The sequence below is a fragment of the Hibiscus syriacus genome, unplaced genomic scaffold, assembly GCF_006381635.1.
Source record: "Hibiscus syriacus cultivar Baekdansim isolate YM2019G1 unplaced genomic scaffold, ASM638163v2 tig00111273_pilon, whole genome shotgun sequence".
NCBI lineage: Eukaryota > Viridiplantae > Streptophyta > Magnoliopsida > Malvales > Malvaceae > Hibiscus > Hibiscus syriacus.
The window spans coordinates 26,856-50,085 of record NW_024063040.1 but is presented as its reverse complement, the minus strand read 5'-3'; the positions used below and the strand labels follow the sequence as shown (position 1 = coordinate 50,085).

The following is a 23,230-nucleotide window of genomic DNA, read 5'->3' as shown; positions in this document are numbered from 1 at the left end:
TGGAACTGTTTTATCAGTTATTAGTTAATATTAATGGAAAAATCTAAGCATCTGATTGCTTAGATGCTCAATATGTAATAACTACATGTAACACTCCAATTTAGGGGCAAAATTTAAGAAATTATAAAGTGGTGAATTTAATTGGAATTTTGGAAGGAAATTGAGGATTAAATTGAAAATTTTCAAAGTTGGCAGATCGTTTTATAAAGTGCAAGAAATTCAGTGACTAAACTCATGATTTGACTATTTTTCTTTTGGGATGAATTATAACACCCATTTTCAATGTATTCTGCAGATTAATTTCTCAGTTTCCCTCCCCTTTCAACCCTCCTTTCAACTTCGATCTACTCGTCGTCCGACCTCCGATCGACGAACCGAAACCACCATCGTGTTCGTTGTCGACCGAGGAACAAAACCCCTCAAACCTTTTGTCGTGAATCATCGTCGTTCGTCGTTAATTTCAATCGAAAGTATCGTCGTTAATAACTCGATTTCAGTTGGTTTTTCGTCGATTCACGACGATTCGATCATCCGTTTACGACACCTCCCACACCATCGTGTTCCTCGCATCGTTCCGAGTCCACCGGTGTTCTCCATTTCTCCGTCGTCGTCGGCGCGTGGAGGGGTGAGACCATCAAAGTTTTCAACGTTTCGGAATCGAGCTCTTCGCCGTTCCGAGCTTTGTAAATGCCTCAAAATCACTTAAAATAATTTTTAGGAATTTTTTCGGGAATTTTTCGACACCGTATCACTGTTCACGCGCCATCCCCGAGACTGGGCATCGTCTGGTTGTAATTAATTTCTGTTTGGGTGCTATTTGTGTAAAATTTGGGTGTTAGTTTGGTAAATATTTGTAGAATGTGGCTAATTTAGTAATTAATTTCTGTTATGGTGATATTTGTGTAAAATGGTCGACTGTTGACCGTTGACCGACGTTGACCACAGTTGACCAGAACTTTGACCGAATTTGACCGGGCATTAAACGATATTTGACTTCGACCGAACATACCTATTCTGACGTTTTTCGACGTTTCAAATCAGATTTCGCAGTCCGTTTTTCAAAATTCACACACGAAGACCTCAAAATTGCCAGTCAAACCCGTTGACTTTGATTTTGACCAAAAATTCTAAATTTTTGAAAAGTCATATTTTATGTTTTCGACGTCTTGAATCCGAATCTGAAGTCTGTTTTGCCAAATTCGAACCCGGTAAGCTGTTTTTCACTGATTTATCATCCGATTCGATCCGTGTAAGCTTCGTTTTTTATGTAATTTCTGTTGGTATGGATCTGAGGAAATATTGGAAGATGATTTCAAGATCAAGGGCGTTCGAATAGAATTTAATGGTCGATCAGTATTGCACAGAAATCGAGATAATACTTTACTACCTCTATATGCTTTATGGAACAAGTTGATATTGGTAAATGCATGAATAATATAATGTTGGTCACTTTTGTGGAGTTGAATAATTTATTCACTCGATATGAATGTGGTAGAAATTCTGTAACTGAATACGGATCAAATGACTAATATAATAGATTGAGGAACTATTGGAATTAAATTGCAAGTTCGTGATTAGTGATAAATAAATTAGCCCTGGATTTGTAACTTATATTTTATATCATCAAAGGTTACATGTTAAAGGTATTTGGATGGGAAATTATGAAAATATTTTGATTAGGTAAAATTACGAAATTACCCTTATATTGAAAAATGACAAGAATTGTCCGTGGAAGTAGATTAATAAATCTGAAAAGATATATTGATCTGATAAATATATTGATGTGCATAAGAAATGTTAGTTTTACTTGGAAATTATGGATAACCGGTTTTTAACCCCAAGAGAGTTTATGCAAGATACTAGAAGTCTGTTAAGGAATCATTTCAAGATCAGAGATTGTTCGAGGAAACAACTAACCATAGGATCTCTAAATTATAAGTATGCTCGTTAAGAGTTAATACCGAAATCATCTAGTTAAGAAATTATGAAAATACCCTTGAAAGGTAAAAATAGCTCGAGTTGACCTTGAATGAGAAAGTACTTTGAGGATTTGTACTTAACTCAATGAATTACAGATTTAATTGTTAAGATCCTGTCTTTGTACAGAAAATTTCTGATAACCTGTTGGTAACTTCTGAGAAGACAATTGACATGAAAATCTCCGAGTTAAGAATAAATTATCGAGGGTGCTCTTTTGTCAGAATTATTTGAAAGGTCTGGAATAAATGATAAGTTGGAATTAAATAATAAGAAAGAATGGAAGGAAATGATTGAAATACACCGGATCTGTAAAATGACCAGAATACCCCTGTAATGAAAAAGACTGAAGAATATTACCAAGCTCAGGAATAATTGGATATCCTCGAGCTCTGAAAAGAATGGAATGAAACTGAGCACCATAATAACCAAAATACCCTTATGACCTAAAATTAGTAGAATTGGATTAATTAAGGAATCCAAATAAACATGGATATGGTACTGCTCTTAAAAGTTATGGATCACATATTAAGCCGAGCAATCAATGCTAGTGTATATGTGAGTACCTAAAATGTATAGATGTTACTTGAATGTGTGTTCGTCTTCTCAAGTGTGGTTCGATGATAATTTTGAAAGTACTCAGCTCAGCTCAACTCTAGGTCGTATTCGATAATAAGAAATGGATATTTGTTAGACAAATCAACCACGAAGGCCAAATTAAATTAAACAAAAGTACAATATGTATCTGAAATTCAGAAACGTTTGGATTATCTGGAAAGCTCTGAAGTAACTGGGATAGACTTGACTGATAAACGAAATGAGTAACCTCAATGACTGAGGATTAAATAGGTGATTGGATGAGTTTGGGAACACTGTTGAACTTACACGATGAATTATCCATATGGGTCATAAAACATGAATCAAGTACGTATGTATTTCCTGATACCGTTGAAATATGGAAATGAAATAAAGACTATTGGAAGATCTATTCAACGATGATTACAAAGATGATTTATGGACAAGAATTGTTGGTATTAAAGAGTAAATACTCTGAAAAGGCAGTAAATTGACGGGTCGACATGCATTAGTTCTTAGAGATTGTTCAGTTCGATTTGTTCAATAAACCGATCGATTAACATGGATTGTAAATGTCTTGAAGCTTCGTTTCTCCTTTATTAGCTCAAATCACTCTGGGCATTCTGGAAAACTTTTCTAATGCACCCGAAAATATAGTGGGATTCTAAAGTATCAACCTTAAATGTCTGGCTAGATCGGTTAGTAATCGATTCTCCTCAATAGAACATTATTCCTGGAATCCGATCAAATTGCTCGAGTTTCATGTTGTCCTTATTAATAACGATAAATGCCTCTGAAAAATATACGTGGATACTCTAGTGTGTTCCAAATGAATTACATGACGGTTTTATATGTTTTGAAATGAGTTTAGTACAAGTATTGATTTACTGGTTTATGAACCATGGCAACATGGTAAGTGATTTATGATTATGGTTTTATCGAAAATATAAATTGTTTCTGATTTATGGATTCACAGAAACTACTGGTTTATGAATTATGGTTTTATGTTTCACTGGTTATACTCACTGTTTTACTGGGATATTATATGGGTAGACTGGAGGTACATCTCTGATCAAGCTGGAAATTTCTTACGGACCTAAGGGGATCTTTGGGTAGGCTTTCAGGCCCAATGTACTCCCTTGGGTTAATCATTTGACTACTTATGGTGTACAGGTGGAAATTTGATATACGATTTATTTCATGATCACATATATGACATATTACTGGATCACGATCCATGTATTACGATTTACGGATAAAACTGATTTCTACTGGATTTTTATATAGATAGGAATATGGAGTATGGAGGCACAACCCTGATCCGACTATAAGTCCTTACGGACCTAAGGATATCTTGGGTAGGCCCCAAGGTATATCCTTAGGTTAGTTCCCTTTATTGTGTGCATAAGGTAACCCTACGAACCTAAGGATATCTTGGGTAGGTCCCAAGGTATATCCTTAGGTTTGTTCCCTTTACTGTGTGCATAAGGTAACCCTACGAACCTAAGGATATCTTCGGTAGGCCCCAAGGTATATCTTTAGGTTGGTTCCCTTAGCTGTGTGCTTAAGGTAACCCTACGGATCTAAGGATATCCTTGGGTAGATCCAAGGTATATCCTTAGGTTGGCTCCCCTTTTTGCTGTGTGTTGAGGGCAAGCCCTATGGATGCAGTTCTGGGGAACTGCATAATGGAGTTTGGTCGGGGGTTCAACTATGTTTTAAAAGATTTATATCTTTTCACTGGTTTTGATTGGAACACACTAGACATCCTATTTGATCTCCTGAAAATGTCATACTTTGAATGCTTTCTATGAACTATGATCTTCTTGGCTTCAACTTGATGAACTACTGATGGAACCCCAGATTATTCCGCAACGAGTATACGTCTGATTCAATAAGGAAATTATATAGTTTTCCATTTATCTGCATGTCATGTAGCATAATCTGGTAGTTTTGTATTACTGAGCTTTTCGAAGCTCACTCTATTACTTACCATTGCAGGTTAAAAGAATTGTACCAGTATAGCTATTAACATTAGTAAGGGAGTTCTTCTGGCATTGCTTGCAGAGTATGGTACATGTGATTAGGGGGCATGTAATTGTATTTTGTTTTATATCTGAGTTTGAAAAACCTGTTTTATTTCTGAATAATAATAAATCATTTTATGATTTGACATGTTTTAAGAAAAGTTTTAAAATTTCCGCTATTTTTACGGTGGGTCACTCCGGTGGCCCAAATGTGACACTCCAGATCGGATCGGACTATCCGCATTGGTTTGTGGGGGTTACACTACACGTGTCCCTTAAAAAGTTAAATTAAAACATTTTTAATTAATAATAAAAGTTTATCTTATTAAATATATAAAGAAGAAATATGATAAAATTATAATCTCAAACCTTCTTTATTATATATATAAGATATATTAATCATAATCATAATAATCAATTTTTCCTTTAAAACTGTCAAAAAAAATATAATACTAAAAAATGGTTGAAAAAAGAATTAAATCACTGAAAAAAAATACAAACAAACATGATACGAGCATGAGAGGTGAAGAGTAAAGATTATCAAAACTAACATGAGAGTAGAACAAGGTCGATACATTGACAACTGACTTTATCACAACTCAAACGTGATATATCTATGGCGGTTACAAGTATCTATCAATATGAGAGAATTGACTCAATAATTTAATGTAGGAGTACATCAACAAGATAACCCAGTAAATGCTAATTGAAGAGGTGGCGATAAATCTAACCTTTAAAAAACAAGAAACATGATATAAAAGTGTACAAAAAACAACTATCATTTTCATAAGTTGTCGAAATCGTTTTTAGGTTTGAAAATAGTTTTTCTTGAAAATTGTATACGTTTGAAAAATTTGAACCGTCATGGGTCGTTTAGGTCCATGTATGATTGAACATCGTTAAAATTACCTTTCTTTAAACTTTTATTTTTTATAAAAAAATTTAGGAGGTTTATGTTTAAGACCATAGTAAAAGTTGAGTTCGGAAGTCGGTTATCTGTGAAAAATGTCAAAACAACCCACGAAGTCCAAAACTAATACCTTTTTAAATCATATGTTATCTCTATTTTTTAAAACTTTTGAATTCAAATTTATTTTAGGATCCCTTGTATGTAAATTGGGAGAAGCACATCTTTCTATCAAAAAATAATTAATTAGATAACATCCAATGAGTTAAAATATATCATAATAAAATAATATTTTCTTATTTAAAAAAAATGATGATGAAAGATGTCTTTCACAAATAATTAACTAGATAACATCTAGTAAGTTTAATACACTATCACGTTGACACTATCGTGATATAATAATTTTACCTTAATTTTCAGAAAATAGTTTTTTTATGAAATGCATTTTTTAAAAGAACAACACTATAAAAGGAATTTGTATTCGAATAATTACGTCTGCATGATGAATTTATATTGTTGACTGACTAATAATTATAAAGAAATATTACATTGTAAAAATGCTAAAAATTAAACTAAAAAAATTAAAATTTACAAGTAAAAATAAAAAAATTTACATTTAAAAAGGACTAATTTCTATATATTCAATCCTCTATGTTTTATTTATATAAATGATGTGTGTTTTAATTTTGAATAAATTGAAAATATTAAAATGTGTTAAGTACAACATAGTTTTCAATAGTTAACTATATATGGTTAAACTAGACGCTGGTCATATAAAAAAATAAAACATTAAGTGAAGCATATCCTTTGTATAAAATTAAAATATTAATGATATGTATAACAATTTAAAGCAAAGAGGTTTTATGCATAATTGCATATAGCACGAGAGAAGCGGGAGAAATTATGCAAGATTATTATAGATTCATTTTTCTTATAATTTTACTACTTCATTCTATATATATATATATATATATATATTTCAGTCTACCAATTTCTTGTTAAGTATTTTCAGTAAATGAAATGATTGTTTCAACGATTAATTTGGTTGGAAATAATAATAATGATAATAATAACATGAATTTCTATTTAATTACAGAATTGAGTGGTAAGAATTACTGCAATTTAGTTAATTTTTTATTTGAAAGGAAAAATTCCACTTTTTTATTTTATTTTATAGAAAAGTGTATTAACCATTGCAAGTAAGAAGAGAGTAATAGTTGGTGATTAAGACGATGATTGGGCTCGTCGAATGGTACGGCCCAAACTCCATTGTCCATCCAATAAATTCTCCTTTGTCGTTAACAAATGTCAAGATGCGATTAAGGAATCGAGAATTGAGAGAGACGATGGAGGGTCCTCCGCCCAACGACTGCTGTTCTATCTGCCATGGGGGTTTTAACGTTCCCTGCCAAGCCAATTGCTCTCATTGGTTCTGCGGTGACTTTCCTTTTTGGTTTTGTATTTTTTTCCCTTCTCGTTTTCTGTGTTTGAGAATGGCGGTGGCCATTTATATGACGCTGTGTTAGGAGACTGGTAGCAGCTAAGTAAGAACTAGGAAAAATCAAATTAAAATTAGGGTTCATAGGATTGGAGAGTTTCTTTAATCTAGATGGTATTACTTGAATTAGTGCACAAAGCAGACAACTGAAATGAGATGAAAGTAGTAAAGTAGCAAATCTAATTCCAACGGGAGGGGAATCGAAGGGTGGCACATGATGTTGATTATTAGGGATGGGTTCAGCTGCCCCCACTCAGATTCTAGAATGGCTTCCTTCTGTATATGATAAAAATGTTCTGAATTTTACCAAAAAAGCTTAAAATTTTGCCTAACATTTAGGTTTGATTCAGCTGCCCCCACTATTCTATTGCATATAATGCTATTCACGAAATTTAAAATACACACACACGAACACATGAATTTGTTTGATTCTTCACATACATATATTTACTCGAACTTGGGTATGAATGTACGTGTAAAACACAGCCACAGGTAGATTTGTTTTGTTTTGTTTCTTTTCAATTTTTCTGTGTATTTGGAGGATCCTCGGATGGTCATATTCCTAAACTCGTGTTTGAATATGCATCGGACACAAATGTTTGATAAGATTACTGCAAGAAAAATGAAGAATCGGGGTAACAGATATTTCTTTTCATATAAAACTACAATTTAAACCTCTAAAGAGACATCGTGATTTTTTTATATAAAAATTGGAGGTCTCACTAAAAACCCCCTTCATACTTTAGGACAGACCAAAAAGGTATATCCACAAGTAGCGGAAGGAGGAAAAGAGTACCTCATATATTATTAAAAAATTTAGTTCAGTACACTCACACAAAGAACAAACATTCACAAAAGATACATCAAACCCCCCATTACAGAATAACCCTCCATCACCCAATTCCTAATTTAGCCATTTCATAAGCCTCCAAATTTGCACTCCTTGGGACCAACCGAATAATAACACCCCGATCCGACACCACCTCAGCTATTTCCTTAACTATAGCCTTAAAAATCGAAGGGCAGGAGGGTTGGTTCTTAATCCACACCAAAGCGTTCTTACAATCACTTTCAAGTATCAACCTCCCTTTCGATCCCCACAGATGCAAAAAAAGACAGCCCCCTTTTAATGGCCATCAACTCAGCCATCACAGGCGGACCCGATCCTATCGATTCCATAAAATACCTCAGATTATTGTTATCTGAATCCCGTAACACACCTCCAATCCCACCTGCATCCCAATCTCGATTCATAGCTCCATTGACATCTAATTTAAAGAATCCTTCAGGAGGGGGAGACCAAGAAGAGGAAGTAGAACAACCTATCAGCTACCAACCTTTGATACACTTTCGTATGCAAGTTTTATTTTTGAATAAACTTATTTCATTTGTTGTTTACTTTCCAACCACTCTTTCATTCTCCATCCCCAATGAAATCAGTTGCAGTACATAAGAAACCTTTCTTTTGTGTGAGTTACAAACTTTTAAGCTACATTACACGGAATCAGGTGTCAGTGTCTGATACAAGTATGTATCTGACACTAGTATGTTCAATTTTTTTCTATTTAGAGGATCTTTGGAAAGTCATATCTCCAAACTCACGTCCACATATTCATCGAGGTATTTCAAGAAGAATGAAGGGTTTTAAGCCTTTTTTTTTCTGTAGTTATGACTTGCTAGTTAAGCCAGTTGGTGGGACTGCTTAAATTTGGACTTTGTAATTGTCTCATATCATTGTTGTTTCATGATGAAATAATTATGCCTTCTATCTTTTATTATTTAGGTAATTGTATTATGCTTGTTTGGCATCATGGATCCCCACTTCATGCTTGTAAATGCCCTTTGTGTCGACGTGAAATTACATTGTTGGTTCCTGGTGAGGCCTCATTAAGGGGGCGTCATAATCCTGCAGTTGCTGAGATTCTTGAAAAGGTTGAAAAGTACAACTGCTACTTTGGCGGGCAATCCAATGGCCTCATTCAGGTATGTCAAATGTACATGTTTACTTCTATTGAATTTGCTTTGCAACTTAACAAATTTTATTCTGAACCTATTCCAAATTGGGTATTTACATGACAACATAATGGTATTGACATTTTTTAAATTTTCTTTCTTTTTCTTCCCTCTAAATAATAATTCAAATTAAGGTCTTAGCTCGTACCAGTGAGTAAAATGTTTTACTCATTTTTTGTTCTGTAAATACAGCCCTCGGTTGAATGTTGACATTTATTAAGAAATCTTTGACCATTTGTTTCAATTTTTTCCTTTTGAAAATTCCCTTCACCAAGGAATAAAAGGTGTCAAACTTCCGGGTAGAGAGTTTTTTTCCCTCCCTGGAATTGCCATTATTTTTTCGACTCAAAATAAGAACTAGATAGCATTGCCCTTAATCCATACAAAGGTTGTATACAGTAATAATCTTAACTTTCAAATTAAAGGAAACTAGGAAGGATGATCAAACTGGTAGTCCCTAGCCTAAATAAACATAAAATGAGGACGGGATGAATGGTTGTTTCTGGCCTATTCTAGGAATGTCTTGAAAACTTCCTTTTATGAATGGAGATCATAATTTTAATTCTTTGAAGTTTACCTTGACTTTTCTGCCTCATAACTTATTTTCATCACATACCAGGTTTAGGTGTTTAAACTTGTTAAGTTTATTTTTCTAGTTTGTTGTCAGTAATCTGTGTATATGACCTAGCATCTCGAACTTTCTTGGTGCTTACATTCTCTTGCACTTATAATAGATATGTGCCGACTCTTTCAGTTGTAGGACTGACCTATTATTACCAAATTCGTAGGCAGTTGTTAGGATGTTCAATATTTTAACTTTTCCAGAGCTACTCTAATCTGGTGTCTTATTCTGGGTTTATTGTGTGCAGAGGCTGCGAGACCTACCTTTTCTGCTCCCCAGGTTGTTACGAGAAATGACAGATCCTCAGAGATCTCTGCCTCTTGTCATCAGGGCTCGTGTATATCTTGCAGTTAAGTTAGTTTATCTCATTACGTCTGCATCCGTTGGGAATTACTTTCTTTTTCTTCTTCTTTTCATATGATGATTTTGTATTCATTTTCATTGAGCCTTTGTTTTTAGTTTTTTCTTCTCTTGAATTATCAGGAGTCTTTAGATTTATCAGAGAACCTGTGGCTAAATGCTTGTAAGCATGGCCATGGAATATTTGTTAATGTTTATTGCCTGCATATCTCCGTATCCTATTTTCAGACTCCATAAATTTGAAATATTGGATGAGTACTCTTTTCCTCCTTCCGCTTTTTACCGAAAATCTCATTGGTTTTTGGTAATTATGAAGGGGTTTTTTAAGGAGACCTCCAATTCTTATATAAAAAAAACTTAATATCCATGCTAAATTTTCTAAATGAGCCTAGATTTTGAGTTAAGCTTGGCCAATGGCCACCGTAATAAATGATGTCAAGTTGAATCAAGCTCTACCAATTGAACACCTTCATTCATACCTAATGCTATCTGCAAGCATAAAAATTTCGTGATTGATTTTGTTACAAGATAAACATTATGTTGCAGTTAAATCATATCTTTTAGAGAAAAATGAACAGTTCTTTGTTGCAGATAATTGCCTTGGCTATTAATGGAAAATAATTCTCTTTTATCAATTAACTTGTGCACAGATGTTCTTAAGTGCTGTATACGTATTCAGCCCCATAGACATTATTCCAGAAGGTATATATCATATTTTGTTGAACTATCCGTTAAAAATTCTTTTGGAAGCTAACCGTTGCTTAATATTGTAAATGTTTGGTTTCAAATCACAGCTGTCTTGGGGATAGTTGGCCTTTTGGATGATCTTCTTATAGTACTCGTCGGTTTTCTTCATGTCGCTGCCCTCTATCGGTCTGTCCTCTACTCCCGTCATGGAGGTTCTTGAAGTTTGTCGGAGTATCGATACGGGTAAGACCACTAGTTCTTAAGAGAAAGCTAAACACTTGCACAGCATGAGCAGTTGGAAATATGTTGCTTTGTGGATATTGATAGATTAGTTTCAAGTAGTTGTGTAGTGTAGTGTTGCACAACTTTGGTTTCTGGAGGTGTGTTGGGCACAAATATGTTAAATCGTTAAATATATTTTCATATATTATTTAAAGAGTTCTTTGAAGATCGTTTTATACATATGTTTGAATATACGTTTAATTGTTTAAATACAAATTTGAGGATTCTAAAAGCATCATTTGGGTTCCTTCGATTTCCCCCACAAATCACACTACCATCAATTGTGGGTGCAGTGCGTTCAGCGACTCGAAGGAGGGTAAACCCCCTCAGATCAACCCAATTTTTTTTTTTAACATCCAAGTTGATTAAAAGAATGATTATTATTTTTAGAAGTATCAGGGTCGAGTACCAAAAACAGTAGAGTTTTCGAACGTTCATTATTAAATGGTTAAAAATCCTTAAATTAGAGTATCCTATCCTAATCAAAAATATATATATAAACATAATTCTTTAATTATTTTTCATTACCATTTAATATATGTTTTTATTAAATTGTATTTGCATATAGGGACTAAAAGAAACCAATAATCATGATTGAGGAAAAAGTGCAATAGTCTGTTTCATACCTTTAAAAAAAAGGTTGTTTTATGGTTGAATAAGAAAAAGAAAAAGCCACCAACCTACCACCTTGAAATAAATTCCACAATATTTGAATACACAGTTTCTTCTAAAAGTCTGCAGAATTCTAATATAATGTGGCAACACATAAATATTGTTTTGTTCCAACTCAAGTTGATATGGGAAAGGTTTTGGAAAAATTCTGGAAATAGGAGAGTAAATCTAGAAAGTCCTGGAGTATTTTCTGATTTCATACATGATAGATGAGATGGACACGAGATCTTTGTTGAGGGCAGCGCCACCATTGATTCTCTTTATGCAGTCTGAAAGTCTGGTATAGTAAAGCAGCAGTTGGGTCAATGCCGCCCTTAAGATTTCCATCCCACACAAAAAGTTACTGAAAGACGTTATCACGTCTTTGTGCATCAACTCTATTGCACCCTTCCATCTGCTCCCAAAATCTTTCACTATTGGCTCCACTTCCCGCACACTTACCGGCCTTTCCGTGCTAGCATTAGGATCTTCCGCTGATAAAAACAAACCACTCCCACGAGTGAGTCAAGTTTAGTTATGTTGGATTTTAACTCGGAAAAGCATGGTCTCAACTTCCCTGTCAAGTTGAGTTTGAGAGATAAAACAAACTAATTTTATACGCAACAAAGAGTTTGACTTGGAATACTTACAGGCTCGAGTTTTCACGAACTTTATCAAATCGCTGAAATGTTCCATTAAAAGTTCCTCCTGCAGGGTGAATGGATGAAGTTAAAGATGAGCTTGTTATAAAGGTTAACAATGAAGTTTGTCACCATCCCTCTCCCTTTCATCCCACTGTGTGCTCGTGATTTAAACCTATAATGCAAAATGTTCCAAGAGGCCGTTTACCAATGGATTGAGGTGACAAACAAGTGAACCTGGGTTCAGATTTGGTTCGTGCCCTTTCTCATTTCAGTCAGATTTGGGCTCGGCTAGTCGGGTTACATTTTTTTTCTAATTAAATGGTAATTATCTCCACAAGCCTATTTGAGTTCTGGTCCAATTTGAGATTGATTTTTCGAGTTCAGGTTATTCAATGTTCAAGTAGTTTTGGAGTCAAATCAATCAAGTTTGAATACACAATAAATTTTCTAATAGAGGGATTATTCTAGGGGAAAACGAGTCTAGCAATAAGTAATAATTGATAATGGTCTAGTAAATTATGTTTGATAAATGAAAAGGCATGCTATTCTAAATAAAGCCTAAAGTTTCAATCCCATGTTCCAACTCTTCATTCTTCTTTAAGTACCTGACCCGAACCCGATATATGTGTCTTACACATTTTGGGACACGGATGTGTGACCCTACAAGAACCTCCAAATACATAGAAAACCTTAGAAAAAAAATTGGATATGGACAAGCAGACTCTCACCACCCATCCAATCAACCCAAAGTAATTATGATGCAATGCAACATGGCTTAAGTGCATGTCAAAATTGTAACTTACTACAAATAATCCTGTATTACTCTTTAGCATCTCCTCAAAGTGCTGTTGAACTTTGCCGCCTTCAGGACTGGCTTCCTGAATCCCAATAACATAAGTGAAAACAGAAAGAAATTAAAGCAGTTAGAAATTGCAGCTCTTTACATCTCATATAAACAGAAATCACTTCTTTCAAAAGATGGGACTTCAAGGCAAAAGAAGCTGTGATGAATTAAACCTCTCCATAACAATATAGATGAAGAATAAGAAGAAACGAGAATTGAGAACCGATATTTACCTTCAGAACTGAAATTGTCATATCACAATTGTTTATAAGAAATACAATTTGTAATTTTGGTTTTGAAAACATTTTTGCAAGCTTCAGAAGGAGGTCATCAACAGCCATTCTCAATCGTTCCATATTTAATTCAAGCTGCATATTTGAAAATATTTCAGATGATTACGCTTGCAAAAAGACTCGTAATACAACAATCAATGATCGATTATAATGTCTCAAACCTGTCCATCTCCATAGACACCATTGAGATGAATTAGAGAAGCTGTAAATTCAGCATAACGCCTCATGACATAATGAGGATGATTATCATCTTCCCATAACAACTTCACATTTGCATTCCGCAGGCTGCTGACGTGCATGTCGAATACCATCTTAAATCGAGGCCAGAGAGCTATGTTAACCTGTTCAGATTCAATTAACACTTAACTTTAGGATCAAATTTGACATAACAAAAGCTGAAGGTAACTGATAAACACAATTTTTGCAAACAGAAGCTAATGGAGCATTATGAAACCAAAACGTCCATCTGCTATCCACAAATACAGGTTCCAAATTAATTCATTCCCTCAGTTTGTATTGATTATGGTAAAAAAGAAATACTTTGTATTAGGTTTCCATATCACAATGCTCATTTGATATGTGCCAATTGCAAGGTATGGGACTTGGATCCCACATAGGAAAGATATGGGCTTCCTTGTGGGGTTTGAATGGACATAGGCTTTCCCTCCTCGATAGCTAGCTTCTGGGGTGTGGTTCTCCAAAGGACTGTATCATCATTGCCTCCAACAACTCAAATAAAATACATGCCTTGACATTAAAGTCCCATGTGAATCCTAAGAACCCTATGTGTGGAATTTTACAAAGCACAAAAATAAAGAAGCTATTTTCTATGAATAACCATCAGAAGATAACAGACCTTGTCTAGATATGAATCCAAGCATGGAACCCTCCGCCGAGACATAATAAGCTAGAAAGGGAAACCAAAATGTCAGAATTGGAAATTGCAATCAGAACAACAAAAGACGGATTATAGTAACAAGGTCTAGCTTAAACATGTCAAAGAACAAGCTGCAAAAAGATTAACCCGACTGATTATATGGCTTTTCAAATGTATACATACGTATGCAAGTCAAAGCCAGTTTATTATTCATGAATCCCTTGGCATGTATAAAATTTAATCATGTAGTACAGAAGTATACTATAAACGCACACTCGTGAAAACTTTAAACGAAACCTTTAGATCCAAAAACAACAAATTGCTAAAAGGGATTATGACTATAAGACAACTTGAGCAAATCACCTAGTGCTGGTGTACAACAAATTGCTAAAAGAGACATGAATATAAGACAACTTGAACCAATCACCTGGTGATGGTGTACTATGCGTATTATAAGCATAAGGCCAATAGCATCATAACAATTTGGAAGGATAGAGTTGAAATGTTCATCAATGACAGCAAAAGGACCTGAAGACAAATTAATAACAGAGAAGTCATCAGAACCCCACCCCTCTTGTAATACTGAACGTGCAAGAATGGTTTCTAGTGCCATGTCCTTTTTCTAGTTTTCAACAATAGATCAATTTTTTTAGCTCCTAAATGCGTGATAAGTTTCCAATTGTTGAATATCATAAGCAATCACAAGGCTTCAAGATCACTGATGACATCCTATACAAGCGCCAAGTGATGGATTGCAAACAACAAAAACCTACAGTACAATTGTTCCTGCAAGTTTGACTATAATCCTAGGTCTGCATATGTAAATATGTTCTTTACCGGTAAAAATTTCATAAAAAATGGACTCCTCCCCAAAGAACTCATCACAAAAAAGATACCTGCACATTTAGAAAGGGGTGAAAGTAAAAATTAAGCATGCATAAAGTCTGGACTTAAAATTGGATGACAGTCAAGCAAGGAGAAAAGGGTACTCAGAAGTTGCTGTGTCCATAAGCAGCTTGTGCAAACTCCGGAAGAGGACCTCATAAGGATACTTTAAAGAGCTGGCCTCCGCTATATGTGGAATAAGCGCGGGTTGATCAATTTCCTGTAAAACATTGAATCAATCCAAACAGAAGATCTAGAAGTTGTAACACAAATAACCAAAGCATTTAATCAATTTCCTGAATATAAATAATAAACAGCGTGCTTAAACTCTTAAATCAAGGACAAACAAGTCCAGAGACAATACACACCAATATTACATCTAGCATGCAGGCTTCTAATCTTCAACAGCTTAGGTTGAAGCCGTTTGGTTTAATTCAATGTATAACCTAGGTCAAAACTTAGACAACAGGACTTGAACAATCCAAGTAGCATGAGAAATATGTAACCTAAAGCGCATTTTTTTTTTTTTTGCTGATTTGCTAAAGCCAGTCACCAGGAATCCAGATTTGCTTATTGCTGCCAGACATTGGCACATGAAAAAAGGAAAAGGATTTTTAAAATCCCTTATATCTAAACAATTACATGTCAAATCAAATTCTTATATCATATTGATGAATTGGAGATTAAAAGCATAAGCCTGCTCTGAAAACTTTCTAAGAGAATCATTGAAAAAGAAGAAAAAAAATGATGTTCAATGAGTTGCAATTGAAAACAGCTGATTCCGAGGCATATTAACAAAATATTAGCAAACTATTAAAAAATATGACATGTATAACCAGGTTGACAGTCGGAAAACCTTTAAAACATTTAATCTCTCCCCCAACGCAAAAACAGCAGAACGATTTTTCAGTGGTTCTCTTCCTCTTGAGAAAAGACCAGTGCTTCTGGTCTCCACACCAATCAAATCACTAGATGTCGCAATATCTAACTGTAGTTTCTCCAACGCTTGAATATAAGCTCGGAAATGGGCACTTAGAACCTGTAAAAAGGCAAAAACATTTAACCTTTAGAAAAAATACAGTGTACCATGGTGTCGCAGCTACTAGTAAACTCATTTTTCGCAACATATAAACTGAGCAAGCTATTAACTGAAGGCGTCTGCAGTCTGCTACACATACAACAACAGTAACACCAAAACAGTAAATGTGATACAAGTATATTGAGCAAAAATTGGAATTTGATAATACGGCTGCCACCATAAATATCCAAGTTACTAAATAGTTAAGCAGGGTAAGGTTTTCCACATATATATAGAGGGAGAAGGGCAACCTATCCCAGTGCTACCTGGTTAACCTAAGAAAGGAAGCATTACAGAGAAATAACATCTTTTTTATAAGATAAAGTGATTGCATGCATAATTGTCCATTAGTTCAAACATTAAGATTTAAAACATCCGTATTTTATAGTTCCAACATTAAGATTTAAAACATCCTTATTTTATGTATAATTGTTATTTTACGTATTTTTTTTAAAAAAAGAGAGGAGAAAACAAGTATCTATGTGCAGTGCCTGTAATAACACATATCAGTTACCAAAAAATTACAACACAAACTAAACTAAGCTTATCCTTTATCCTTTTCTTTTATGGTAAAGAGCTTATCCTTTATCCTCTACATGAATATATATATATATATATATGGACTTTGAGAGAAATAAAAGACCCAAAGCCTTCACCTTATTCATTGTGTCAATGTATGCTGCACGAACTTCAAGGTGTACCTCCTTGCTATGTTCCTTGAGGAAGGAAATGACATACCTAAATTCCAGATTATTGTCCATTAGATTTTGGAAAACAAACACTTCATGATTAAAAATATTTTCAGGAACTGTAAAATTCAGGCACAAATGTAAGCGTGAAAGAGAATCATATTGATCAATACATGGGGCAAATGTTAAGGAAAAAATATTATCCAACTCAGTGTACTAAAAATTTGCAAACAACATTAAAGTAATCTAAATAAATTTCCTACTAATAAGTCAACTACAATCTGAGTGCTTGTGGGTGTGCAAGGATGCATCAATATGGACTCAGCCAAATGTGATGCATGCAATTGGTTCTTATGCACGTATCAGAATGGGGTTGTGAGATCATAGGTATGACCTAAATTCATTCTTAGTGAATATACATGATGTATGGAACATGAATGCATCACTGAAGCATTGTATGCAGTTGAAAAGCAATGGGACAAAAAGAGCAATAAAAGGGTCAAATATAGCCATTTGAGGAGTTAGTGACACTCTTAAATACTTTTAGCTTGTTAAGCATCCAACCAAGAACCAACAATCAAAACCATTTGACTACTGGTTTTGGGTTGGACAAGACCATAATATAATTTGGCATGATACCAGTTGGGCCTGGACCTTGTTTGTTAACCCAGTGAGATAGGATCGATATAGCAACAACTGAAGCCATTATCACACAATAAATCAAAGTTAAATACATGCTAATTGCCTTTTGGGCTAATGCAATTATACAGTTTGACGGAGTATGATAGAATTCATGAAAATTCTTAGAATATACATGGTTTTCCTTGAAATTCAGATACTGAGGTAGATCTAAGCATCCAGTTGTAGAACACAATAGAAACAGTAAATGAGCTGCCAAAAAAATCATAGAGGAATCGTACTTGTATTTCAAAAGGACATTTTGCTGAAGAATCTGAATGTTTGTCTTCGGTTTCCTCAGTGCTTGAAGCTTTTGAACAATAAAATCAAACACCTACAGAAAGATAAACACAGATGAGAGAGATTTCTTTATACTGGTTATTAATTAGTTTGTAGTAAAAATTAATTTAAAGAATATGCAACAGATCAGTAGTACCACATTATCAATTGACATTTTTGACAGCCAAATACCAGATTGACATCAACATAGTACTCAGAAAACATATGACAAGTTTTATTTGAAAAACATATAAATGAACTCCAGCATACTGTAGATTTCAGCCTATGCTCAACAAAAACTGAACAGAAGAATTTTATGTGGTTAAATATCAACGCAGATTCTGAACAAGGGATAGGTTCTTTGCTAAACCTAATGAACTGGTAAACAACATTTTTCTTGTTTCCTTTTATTATTCTGGACAAGGGAATTTAAAGCCAACTCTTCAAGTACATGCACCTACAATTAAGCAAGCTCGGTGCTAAAGGTATAAAGAGTTCTTCAAGTACATGAACCAAAAAATTAAGCATGCTTGGTGCTAAAGGTATAAAGCCAAGAAAGAACTAGAAAATGTTCCCATAGACCTTCAAGCAAAGAATGTTCCATCAGTAATCAAAAAAGGTCTCTAGAAAATACCCACAGAAACAGTCCAAGCACAAGCAGAATGATATGCATGGTGGCAGATGGTTAAATTCTTTTCAGAATGCCTATATAATAATATCAAGTTTAATTAATAAATGTCATTTAATCAATAGGTAATTAAGTTAACCTTAGATACTGCTTTCTGCCTCAATTTTTCAAGCTCAGGTTGAACATCTTTCAGTGCTTTTGAAGCTTTAACCTTAGGATCCACCTCAACAAACTTCAGCTTCTTGCTTAGAATGTCGAGAGTTCTCATGTATTCATCATTTACCTAAAAGAAATGCCATTGCAAGTGCCTTAGCAAAAATGAAGTACAATTCACTAGAATATTTTAGGACACTAATAGCTGAAATCATAAAGACATACAAGAGGATTAAACTAAGATATCAAGACTCTGTTATAAATTATTACAAGGCAAGATCAAACATAGAGCAGCAAACAGTTACTCCGTCCAGACAAGTATCAAAGAGACATACCTCATCCAGAAAACAAATAAAACAGACCTACTGTTCCTCACCATGAGAGCTCAAATTCATGGGTCATATCACACCATTGTGCTCAATTTAGAACCATGATTTAAGTATGATTTGTAAAAGAAAGACTTCCTTGTCATATTTTCCACCTATGACTTCTCCACCCTCCTCCTTTGGACATGGCATCCTTTCATATCTTCCAAAAGAATCATTACAAGGTCTTTATTTCATATTCCAACCAACTTAAACATTTCTTCCACATTTTTTTCCCAAACTTTTGTGACCCCTATCTTTTTATCACATGCATTCATTTAAGTTCACAACAAAAGGGGAAAAATACTCGGGGCTGCGCAGATGTGTATTATAGAGAGAAGCATAAAAGAGGTAGAGAGGGGGCACATTGTTAAATTTATGTTTTTTTTTCTTTTCCATCTGAAGTACATCACTTGCTAGGGAGTAAAAAATCATACAAATTACTTCATCAAAAATGCTTTAGAGAATTTAGACCAGATCTAGAACTTTTCCTAACCTACACGGAGCATTCTTCAACTCATATCTCTCATGGAATCTTAAAAGGAGCACACCAAGAAATATTAGGCAACCGACACAATTAATAATTGAATAACCATATTGTGCCACGTAAAAAGACCCTTTTGAGCAAGACACTATGCAAAAAAAATTAAAAGGAAAGGTAATATTATAATATGCGCGCTAGAGGTAGGTGGAACAAAAATAATCGTTAATACCTCTCCATCAACAATTATATCAACCATCTTTGGAGGGACTATAATGTCTTCAACAAATTTAGCAAGCTTCGATTCTGCCACCTGGTCCAAAAACAATTGATAAATTAGCAAAACCTTATTGGGACATAAGAAACTATATTTGAATGGAAAGGGAAGATAAAAAGTTAAAAGGAAGCACATTCAATAGGACTAGTCTACTGTGTCATACCGGATTAGAGTTGAACATAGTAGCAATAAATATTGTTTTATTAGATTTATAGGCTTATTGGATAAAGCTGATATGACAACAAAAACAATAATAGCATCTTGCAGTATGCATATTTTCGCAACATAGAGCACATCTTGCCAACTGGCTTAACTTAGAGTTTATACTAACCAAATTAGAAAACATAAGAAATTATTAGAGAACAAAATTAAACACACAACTTGCATTATATAACATAATCAATCATAACTTAAATATGATATTCAGGTGAAGTGCACAAAATGAAGGCTGAGAAATCAAGGAAAATACTAAAAAGGTTGGTTGAGAACATATATAGGCTTTAACGGTAACCATCAGTGATGAAAAGATATCGCCATCCTTGCATGAAGAAGAGAGCAGGAGGAATAATCCTTTGGAACTCCAAAAGGAATTTAAAACAAAAAATCAAAATAATTTAAAAATCGGTGGTGTATTTTTCCCTTTTCATTTGAAGTGTTATATATGTCTGAATCTTTAGAGTCAAAAAGGGCAACAAATACTCTCTTATGGAAACCTTGATTTATTGTTTAAAATAAAATATACGACATAGGAAAGGAAAGAACCTAACTATTGGACATTAAAGGACCCTTGATGAATTCAACATGCAGCGACAAAACATTAGTGATTACTAATAAAAATAAAGCACATAGAAACAACCAAAAAGAACATATATCCTTGGCCAGCTTCAAACAGATGCTTAAAACGCATAATGCTGATAAGTTATTTCAAGGTGCATTTATATGCATGAACAAGATTACTAATGTAAAGTTCCTACAAGCTACACCATTCCCAAAAAATGAGAAAGAAGAAGGGGACACAGGGTAAGATAAGAAAGAGCATATTTTCACATGAAAAGCACATATTCTTAAAAGTTCATATTCATTTGGCAAAAGTGAGACAAGATACATACAAGATGACGATTACTGTCTATCAAATTATTAAAATACGGGCATCTGTCCTGTTTTAACTCCAATGCAAACAAAGAACTACTTTTTTTCCCTAAAGGAAGCACACCTTGCGATTATTTAGCTTTAAACCCATATCCATAGACTTCTCTTGGAGAATTTTTATGTCTGAACTGATAGAACCAATCTCAACCTGGCAAAAGTTTTAGAGCATATTAATTATGAAAACAGTGGGTATCAGAGATTTTTAATGCAATTAAGAACATAACTGATCTATAGAAATATAAAATGTTAAGTAGCAAATCACGAAAATAATCCCATCAAATCCTGCGGGAGCAAATATAAGCATGACAAGAAGATAAAACAAAAATCATTTGATTTGCCTCCTATGTTAAGTTTCAAATACATCTTATCATTCTTATAACTTGAACCGATTGTGCTACTTCAAATGGCCTTCCAATCGGAAATTAATTGCAAGTCATCTACTCCTTAATCTGACTAGCCAGTGCACCAAGCTCAAAGCCATTTCAAATTATGCAATAAGAAACCAATTCAAATCAAAATTTCAGTTTAGTTCATTTTTTTATGCAAATGTAATCTATCAGTATTTGTGTATAAATTGAAGAATTGATGCCGATTTACATATTTAAGTGTCTAAAAGTATCTGTTTATAATCAATCTAAGAAAGTGGGAAGTTTGGTTGAAGTTTAAAATATTCAAACTTCACACATTAATCAATTAGTTATGGACCCCAGAAAAAGAAAAACATATGTATTGAGAAAAGATGATCTAATGGTACAAATAACATCAAAAAGCTCAATTGGTTTCAGGAACAAGAATACCTGAAATCCACTGAGAAGGGTTTCCATTTGTGATAAGATGCTATCACAATCACGAATTTGATCGTGGAGAGACACTAGATTATCACTTTCTTTTATATAATCCTGCATCAACCCAATACTTGGAACACCCATTAATAGAATGATCCCTTGCCTTTGTATGCAAAAATAATAACAATGACATCCACACAAAACAAAAGTAAAATAAGATAGTTGATAATAAAAGAGTGTTTATGCAAATATTATTTCTTAACTTGAACAAATGGCTTGGCAAAATAGCAACCATGTAGCATAAAAAACATGTAGCCTCCATAGAAAGAATATGAGTTAATTACCACTACTTTGTTACATATTATAAGAATGGTTCAGCTAAAACAAAATAAAAGAAAAGCAGTTAATGTAAAACCCAAGAATTAGGATGTTCTAGTAGCCAAATACCATATTCAATGGGTGCAGTGGGGTAACTTTAAGTAATTACAAACCTGAATTGAATCCAACTCAACTTTTCGCAGGTTGTTCTCAACCCCCTTCGTGTACTCCCTTAGTTTTACACCTTTAGACAATATGTTTGCAACCACCTACATCATATATGTGAGGGTAAAACCATATAAGCCTCTAAAGCTTGAGAAACAGAAATTTTCCTTTCGAATCATTATATATTTGGTCTAATGACAACCTAAAAACATTACATATAAAAGCAAACAATAAAAAATTACTCACATCATCATCTTTGCATTCTTCCAATTCCCGTTGAAGCCCCTCCAGCGATATATCATCACTACAAACAATAAAAGTTAAAATCTCAATCATCCAAAAAAATAATTTGTTCATATTTAAGAGTTCTAAGAAATTAAATCCCTAAAAAGAACCTGCTGGCATCTTCCTCAACAATCAAGTCTCCAACAAACGCCCCAAAATCAAACACATTTTTTGAGGTTTCATTTGGGTGATTCTGAAAAGATTGATAAAGATAGAATTGTAATACTGACATATCAATAACAATAAAACCTTGAAATCTCAAGCAAATTGAATGATTGAAAGAAAAAATACCGCATTATTTGCAGCAACCTCGGCCATGTTTTCCATACCCGATTATTCAGTAACTACACTCTTAACTGAAAAAAAAAATTAAATACAGCTAGAATCAGTCTCTTTGCAATAAGAAAAGGAAGATTTGAAATTCCACTAGATATTTTAGATTCGGATCTGAGGTAGCTAACAAATCAAGGAAATATGCTTGCTTCAAACATAATTATAAAATTCTGTAAAAATGAAAGAAATACAAACAGATCTAAGAAGAGGAGAAACAGATACCAGCCTCGTACTCATCAATTTCTATGAAGCAATAATGAATGCATAGATTTCTTCGATAGGAACCAATGCAAAAGAGTAGAAACCGCGGGTGATCCGATCTCCCTTTTGCCTCGTTTTTATGAGCAGCTTGGGTCCGATTCGAAACGGTGGTGGTGATCAAATTCGGTATTATAAGGAAGTCGGTTTAAAATTAGTCATCGGA

At 34.0% G+C, this 23,230-nt stretch overlaps 2 protein-coding genes across 2 annotated transcripts; one reads left to right on the top strand and one right to left on the bottom strand.

The window, feature by feature from the left end:
* The first annotated feature begins 6,786 nt into the window (after nucleotides 1-6,786).
* LOC120157677 (E3 ubiquitin-protein ligase RNF170-like) lies at nucleotides 6,787-11,115 on the top strand. Its single transcript, XM_039168739.1, has 5 exons — nucleotides 6,787-6,924; nucleotides 8,769-8,968; nucleotides 9,868-9,969; nucleotides 10,631-10,682; nucleotides 10,775-11,115. Exons 1-5 carry the CDS (start codon nucleotides 6,801-6,803, stop codon nucleotides 10,885-10,887), a joined length of 591 nt encoding a protein of 196 aa, XP_039024670.1. The 5' UTR covers nucleotides 6,787-6,800; the 3' UTR covers nucleotides 10,888-11,115.
* Nucleotides 11,116-11,789: 674 nt separating this feature from the next.
* LOC120157676 (vacuolar protein sorting-associated protein 52 A-like) lies at nucleotides 11,790-23,230 on the bottom strand. Its single transcript, XM_039168738.1, has 21 exons — nucleotides 23,029-23,230; nucleotides 22,765-22,829; nucleotides 22,584-22,666; nucleotides 22,435-22,492; nucleotides 22,197-22,292; nucleotides 21,718-21,819; nucleotides 20,985-21,068; nucleotides 19,727-19,807; nucleotides 18,635-18,778; nucleotides 17,831-17,922; nucleotides 16,878-16,959; nucleotides 16,000-16,182; nucleotides 15,248-15,363; nucleotides 15,096-15,154; nucleotides 14,686-14,786; nucleotides 14,238-14,288; nucleotides 13,543-13,722; nucleotides 13,322-13,456; nucleotides 13,048-13,122; nucleotides 12,251-12,308; nucleotides 11,790-12,094 (listed from the first exon to the last, which is right to left on the bottom strand). The coding sequence occupies exons 2-21, from the start codon at nucleotides 22,798-22,800 to the stop codon at nucleotides 11,790-11,792; spliced, it is 2,121 nt and encodes a 706-aa protein (XP_039024669.1). The 5' UTR covers nucleotides 22,801-22,829; nucleotides 23,029-23,230.